This window comes from Austrofundulus limnaeus, unplaced genomic scaffold, assembly GCF_001266775.1.
Source record: "Austrofundulus limnaeus strain Quisiro unplaced genomic scaffold, Austrofundulus_limnaeus-1.0 Scaffold1184, whole genome shotgun sequence".
Lineage (NCBI taxonomy): Eukaryota > Metazoa > Chordata > Actinopteri > Cyprinodontiformes > Rivulidae > Austrofundulus > Austrofundulus limnaeus.
Window position 1 is genome coordinate 617 of NW_013953586.1, and position 7,719 is coordinate 8,335.

The window sequence follows — 7,719 nt, forward strand, 5'->3', positions numbered from 1 at the left end:
GCTGGCCTTTGATCAAATCCCAAAATCACCTCTGCATCTCGCCAGCTTTGCAGAGACCGTCCCACCGTCCCGACAACCAAAATAATAATTGGGAAGGCCCTCTAATGCAGAGGCGCCAAGAGGAGCGTGTGTGTCCAGCAGTGTGTGTGTGTGTGTGTGTGTGTGTGTGTGTGTGTGTGTGTGTAAGGCTGGCCAACTGAAATAGGGCTCCACCACACTCATGCTGTCAGGGTGAAATATCACTGCACTCTCCCCTGATTGCTGTGTACGTTGCTTCAGCCCAATTCATAAAAATGCAATTCCACGCTGCTCTGTACGCCTGACTTGACTGAATAAATTATGACATGCTGGAGAGGCAGATTTAAGATGTCCAACAGCAAAGCATTTACCTATCTCAGCCACTCAATTATCTGATGCTGAAGGTTCGCAAAAAGCTATTTGTAAACAATGTTTTAGGTTTTTTTYGGCACAAAATTGCACATCTAAAATAGCTTTAAGGTGATGACATTTTTCCCAGAGTCTTTCCCTCTTTACCCTGCAGGTGTCCCTCACACGAAAGCTACCGGCCTCGTCCTTTCCCTCCGTCCAGAGGATTTCAAACTCCCCAGCTCCTCCGGGATGACAGGTGTCCAGATGGTGTGCCGGTAAATATTGAAAGAGTTGAAATTTCGGCCTGATGGAAGAAGACTGAAGGAATTACAATTCCCCCTGAGGGAGACATAACTGTCTGCACAGATATTTCAGAGCAGAGCGGAGTTGTGGATGGATTCAAACAGCCTGCTGACGCTGCCATCCACAGATCCTCTCACAAAGCTAAAACTGTCACAAAGATGAAACTCCGTCTGAAAAGACAAGAAGGTCTTCGCAGGACAGCCAACTTTAAGGCTCTTTGAAAAGTTAAGAGAAACTTTCCTCTTCAACTTTGCTGTGGTAGTAGCTGAGGCTCATCACCAGCACATATTCTGAGTGCAAACAGATTGCTTGGATCTGAGTGTAAACTTTTACCATTAACTACTGGGAATCTGCGCTGCCTGTCTGTYAGCAAAATATCTTACAAAACACTGAACGGATTTTAATGAAACCTTCAGGAAATAATCACTGGATATACATGTACATCTTATTAACTTTCAGAGTTAATCCAGATTAAGATGGCTGCTACAGTAAACTGAAATTAAAAAACACAAAAAGGTTTTTAAATCAGTCGGTTTTATATATACTGTGATTAAAATAGGTATAGTTGTAGCTGGTTTATTATTCACAACACATGCACTGAGTGCTGTTGATTGTGCAAGATCTTTGTTTAAAACTTTTGCTTTAATTGTTGAAGTCGACACTCTGTTAGCAAAATATCTCATAAACCACTGGGAAARTTTGAATAGAACTTTCAGAACTTAATAATTGGATGGGCTTTTACAAGTGATTAAAGTTTGGGGTTAAACCAATTTAAGATGGCTGCCACAGCTAATCARTATAAACCAACTCAAAATTGGCTATATTTAAACAAATTTTAGAGAAATCAAGGTAAAACTTTTGTGTGGTAGTAGCCCAGCCCAGTAACCAACACATGCTTTGAGCATGATGTCTCTTGTTATTGCATAACTTTGTTTTTAGGGCTTGATCAAAACGACTACAATGTTATAATTTCTCAAAATTTAGAACTGGCATTAAAGGCTAAAGATAAAATGCATTTCTTTAAGGAATCCCAGGTGTTTAGTTTACTTTTATGCTAAAATCTGAGAGTAGTATTGTCATTAAGAGATATATTATAATTTGTGGTGGTTTGACAAAAAATGCAATTGATATATGTCAAAAACAAAATCTATAAAAAAGTCTTACTGCCTTATTTATTTTTTTTATTTGTTTACTTTCCCAAAAGATTTCCCAAAACTCAAAGATAAAATTGAGACTCATCATTTCAGTTCACTTTCATAAACATGGGATAAAATCAGAAATCTGTATCTGATTGGATTGCGGGTTTAAATCTAAATTTATCGTAGGTTTGTTTCTGGCACCAAAAATAGCTGCTAGTTTCAGGAGACGTCGTTCGCTGTTGCTCCTGCATGACAATACTCAGCCTCCTGAAAAAAAAAAAAAAGCTCGCTGTGCCCCTATTTCGTGTTCAAAGAGAATCCCATTAAATCTGATGAAGACAGAGAGGCGTTTTACTCGGCTCTGCATCAGCCTCCCAGACTTGGAGACCTGATTTGAGTCGTGTTGTTTGTTGAAGGCCCAGTGTTCAATTTGACCTTTGCAGCCACACAGCACAGGGTGCGGAGCCATCCAGCACGGTTTGTCGTGCACCGAATCTCTGTGCGTGGCTTTTAACACCTTCCTTTTGTGTTGCTGTTTGCAGAAACACCTGCTGAAGCTGTCCTGCTGCTCGGCTGAGGTCCACTGAGCCGCTTCCTTTCGAAGCAGGAGGCTTTGAGGAGTGCTGCGCTCAGATCCCTGCTGACTTCACCTTGCAGAGCAGCGGTGTGAGACATAAATCTACGACGGTACGACTCCAAGCAGGGCTTCCTTTCTTCTTTTTTTTCATTCTCAGGAGGAAACAGGCTGCAGGAAACAAACATTGGTCTGAATGGGAGAACATATGTAATTGCTGCAGTCTGAATGCCCTCACATCTTCACCACTTATCAGAGCTGCTCCTTCTCCTCCTTATAGGAACTTCATTTCTTCACCAGAAGCAAAGGAGGAGTTAGTTTTTATTTTAAACTCAGCAGTTTTCTACAATTCCTTTTCATCCTGAAGCCCCTGGAAACCAGCAGATGTACCACCAGCCCTACTTTCACTTTCACACACTTTCCTCCACTTTTTTTTCCTCTCTCTCTCTTTTTTTCCCCCTCCCCTCCTTTTTGCACTTGGAGTTTGCTGCATGAAGTCTGTTTCTCAGCAGCAGCCCGAGCATTAGGATGGATCGGGGGTGGCGGGGTGGGGTGGGGTGGTGGGGATTTGCATGGAGAAGGGTGGGGTGGAGGGAGTAATAGAGATGTGAGGGAGGACGGGGGCGCAGGAGAGAGGAACACCAGTGCCGAGGCTCAGCGAATGGGAACCAAGGAGGGAGGAGATCACAACACAACGCCGCTGTCCCATGCTCAGAGGGTTTGGATTGAGTTTTACCTGCCTCTGCCTCAACCCTCTCCCTCGTTCCCTCCTCCCCTCCCCTCCAGCCCGACTGGAGCCGCAGAGGATTGTTCAGTGAGGATCAGAGCGCCTCTCGCTGCTCTGCCTGCCTCACGTTTGCACACCGGAATGCTCCGGCAGGCGCACACTCAGACAACTTTCTCTCCCTCACACTCACTTACATGCTCATAAGCAGGGCAGGTAAACACACACACACACACACACACACACACACACACACCTCCTGTTATCTGTGCAGTGTGAGCAGCTGTATTTCACTCCTCCAGCACCGCAGCAGCAGCAGCAGTAAAAGGAGGAGGAGGAGGAGGACATCACTGGACATCAACAGAGGTAAACATCTCTCCTCTTTCTTGCTCCGACCCCCACACCTCCTTTTTTTTTTGTTCATCATGATTTGACGCAGCCTCCTCTTGTCTTTGTCCTCCCCGTCCCAGCGTGCAGACGCCATGGAGGAGACCCTCACCTGCAGCCACGTCACTTTCTCCCAGGTGTTCGGGCGCCAGGGACTGCTGATGCAGGCCAGTGAGTAGAAATACAACTCCACCCGTTTCCATCTTCAGCCCTCCGCGTCGTTCAGATCATGTTGGAAGATTACAGCAGCAAAGATTGACGCTTTACTGTGGCCAACTTTAGTTTAGACAAAATAAAAAAAACAAGGTTTATTCTAGGAACAGAATTACAAGGTTGCTTCTAATCTTGTTTTGGGGACAGAAGTTTTTTTTTTTTTTAGACGATGATTTTGAACTATTGCCTGGTTGTTGTTGGTGTTTTTGGTGGCGGTGCAGCTCGTTTATGAGAAGCAGGTCGTCTTTCTTGTTTTTATATAAAGGAGCTCAGCTTTCAGGTGTGGAATTGAGCTCAACTGGCGGGTTGTGTTTCAGGAAAAAAAAGCACTTTATAAGAACAGGGGTGAACTGGAAATAAAGTGCTCAGTTCAGCTGTTTGTGTCAATGGAAATGAAATATATTACATGTTTTATTTATGTTTTCATTTAAGTTTTGCATGCAGGCATGCTTTAAATTTAGTCCATATTTCAGCTGCAGTGTATAAAGTTACGTTTTGACACATTTCAAACTTCATTTCAAAGATTGAATAAGTTGTGCAAGAAAGAGCTCATGTTGTCTTCAAATCTTTAAATATATCTGTGTATTTAAAGCATCCTATAGGTAAATTATGTTTGTGTTCTGTAATCGCTTTAATCATCTTTTTTATTATCTTGGCTCRCTAAATGGTGAAGGTAGATGATGTTTTTGYCCATGTCTGTTAACAAAATATCTCATGAATTTTAATGAATCATGCACAAAATGACCATTTGATGTTAATCTCCAGCTGATCARCTGATTTAAAAATACAAAMATGGCTATAACTCAGTCAGCTTTACAGATATTGAGCTAAAACTTGATGTGTTATTATCACCGATAGTCTTATTTTAAAATTTAAAGGTTTGAAAAGAAGATGATCTTAACTTTATATGAAATGTAGTGGGTGAAATGCAGTTCTTTAAGAAATGCAAGACTTGTAGTTTATTTATTTACTTAAAGGCAGGCAGAATGCAAGACATTTCCAGTGTCCAGTAAAGTATATTTAACACCATGTATTGCATTATTATCTATCATGATATATTGTGTTGTAAGTTAAACACAAGAAAGGTCATTTCTCTAAGAAAATTACGTTTTCAGAATAGAGTAGAATAGAATAGAATAGAATAGAATAGAAATAGCCTTATTGTCCCACCTTGGGGAAATTCAGGTGTCACAACAAGCATCAGTGGAGATTCACACACTAGTTACTTTACAAACTATAGACAGTGCACAAAAAATGAAATTAACACTAACTAGCAAACTACTGCTAATCAAAATATAATACAAAGAATTATGCAAGAATAAAAGAGAAAAGATATGTTTTGTTTCAGAGACGGTAGATTTCAGTACATTTCACCATTAACTGGACCAAACAGCAAACACCCGTGTCGTCTCTGAGCCGCCTCCTCTCACTCATCGTGCTTTAACGTGGAGCGTAGCAGCTTCTGGGAAAACTTGGTCAGTGCTTCCGATGTTCCCACTCGCCCATAAACGCAGAGAGTTCCTTCACAAATGATTACGAGGAGAGCTGAAGTGAACATTACAGTAAATCGTGCCTTCAGAGTCGGAGCCCGCATCCACTCTGTTGTTCTCGTTTTAATTTCCGGCGTTTCTCATCATTATTACCACCTGGAGAGAAAAATGTCTGATTGGAGTTTCACAGCGTGTGCTATAATCAAGAAGCCATCGTGTTGAAGAGCTGATAATGGAAACAGAACAGTCGTTTTCTTCGGCTGGAAAAACGTGTATCTGTGAAGATGTGCTGCAAGACTTGTTTTTTTTTTTTTGTTTTTTTAAAGAACTATTTTAGGAGATAAACAGGAGGATTGTTGGTGCAGTGGATTGTTGTCTGTGCTAAGGTTCTTCACCCTCTCTTTGCATCAGAGYGCCCTTTTATAAATTATGCACTTTGTTTGAGTGTATCTGTCGGCTCGATACTGCGTTGATAGGAGTGTATTTGAGTTAAAGGGTTGCAGGGCCCTGATTAAAATTCTGTTTCAGATGTGCAGGAAGCTGGAAGCATTTGAAGCAAATGAGAACTTTGCTGCTGATCCATTTTTCTGGGTTTATGTTGTTGTGCTTTTATGCCAAAAAGAGATGAGCTTCTCAGGTTTTGTGTGTATATGTGTATATATATAAATATCAACACTTTATGTAAAGAACAGATAAAACAGAATAGCATTGGTATACAATGTTCTGACAATCTGTGCTACCTCGTCAGATGTTGCTACCACAGCGTGGCTTGATAGCTCGGTCTAACTGTTGGTGCTATCCATCAAAAACTGCTACAGTCATGTTTACAGAAATATGATAATCGGATAAAATTCTTTGAACAACGGTGTTACTGAAGTGGAAGCTTAGGAATTATGCCTAGCATAGCATTGGAACAATTACAACGAAAACCTTTTATAGCTAATAATCACAAGAATATCGTCTTCCAAACATTTTAAAGTAAAAAATCGAACAAACAAACTATACACTGCACCAGATACATATAAATTTAATTTATTAATTTGATGGATTTAAATGTATTTAATTTAATGTCTATATAAATATTAAATCCATTAAACATTCTAGCTACCATTATAAAATATTGCGGTAGCATTTGTTGACACACAATCCTTTCTTTGGATCACTCAACTTTAACAAAATACTTAGGTAGCACATTTTGTTGCACCAAATGCTTTTTATTTGATCTTTGTACGTTTTATAAAATACAGTAGCAGAAGTTGGTGTCGTAATGTCCCTCATCGGGATATCCTACCTGTTAAATATAAGTAGGTAGCACAAATAGATGCCCTAAAACCTTTTATTAAAATATCCTACCGTTGCAACGTGCTTATTTTGCAACATGCTTATTTGTTGTTATTAACAGTATTTATAGTGATAGTGATGCTATGCTAAACAACTAATGACTAACGACTAATTACTTGTTGACAGGTAACAATATTGCAAATAGCAAAATAAGAACCATTTGTGCTAATAAGTTTGAGGAACATAGCTGCTCAATGAAATAAAACTTACCGTAGCCTTTGAAGAAATGAAACAAAATGAAACTTCTACAGATAGCRCATACCAAAATGTAATCTGTTGAGTAAGCAACCTGTGACATAACATCGATCTGTGCATGCGCATTGCCACAAGGTAGGACGGGGTGATAGGTAGCACAGAACGTCGGAACAACGGTATACATATGAAATGCTACTCAGATTAATTTATTGACCCATTTAAAATAAATTTTATTAGCTTCCTAATGAGTTGAATGAAACTGAAAAAAAMCCCCCAGTAAATATCTGATATTTAACAGCATTTAACTATAATGAATCTGTCCAGGTCTGTGTCTTTTGGGTTGTTTTATATTCATCAGCTTCTAGAATGGTTTCCTTGTGTTTCTTACTTCTGCTACATCCACGCCCACCTGTTCTCTGTTGTTAATTAGCTCAGGTGTGTCCACTCCTCTCATCAGACCCAGTTCTTGTAGCAGGGCTGTCTTCATTTTTGAGGACCACTATCGAGGCTTCTTTGCTCCATTATACCCGATTTGAATGAATGAGTGTTTAACAGCTTCTGCAGAACTTGAAGAGGTAATTCAGTCCCAGAATCAGGTGTGTTGGAGCAGAGGAACAGGAATACCACAGCACTGAGCTACCGCACAGCCCATTGTCTTTACAATCCTGGTATTTCAATGGGACATGGAGCAAACTGATCGTACATTAGCAGATATGTGTTAGAGCTGTTTTGCTGCAGCCTGGTAAAATATTTTGCGACTCATCACTTGGTTCTTTTAATAGTAAATGAGAACCGTTGCAGTTTAACGGTTAATCAATAAAGATGTTAATCTGCGGTCTGAGCCTTTATGTATAAGACTGTTGCTTTGTGGGTTTTGTGGTTACTCCTTTGTTTTGTTGGTGTCTCTTGCATCCAAACAGATGTGGTTAAATGACTCTGCTCTCAGATTTATATATACATACATAGCATACATATATATATATA

General features: G+C 40.2%; 1 protein-coding gene across 5 annotated transcripts in view; it reads left to right on the forward strand.

The window, feature by feature from the left end:
* The first annotated feature begins 541 nt into the window (after positions 1 to 541).
* Positions 542 to 7,719, forward strand: part of LOC106534478 (kazrin) — a 70,362-nt gene continuing 63,184 nt past the window's right edge. For 2 of the 5 annotated variants that reach the window (XM_014031132.1, XM_014031133.1), the window contains exons 1-2: positions 3,156 to 3,475; positions 3,580 to 3,667. In XM_014031132.1, the coding sequence (XP_013886586.1) occupies positions 3,592 to 3,667 (76 nt within the window). In that variant the 5' untranslated portion in view covers positions 3,156 to 3,475; positions 3,580 to 3,591. Of the gene's footprint in view, positions 645 to 2,353; positions 2,499 to 3,044; positions 3,476 to 3,579; positions 3,668 to 7,719 lie in introns of those variants that run through there. The other 3 variants (XM_014031128.1, XM_014031127.1, XM_014031131.1) reach the window with 3 other exon arrangements.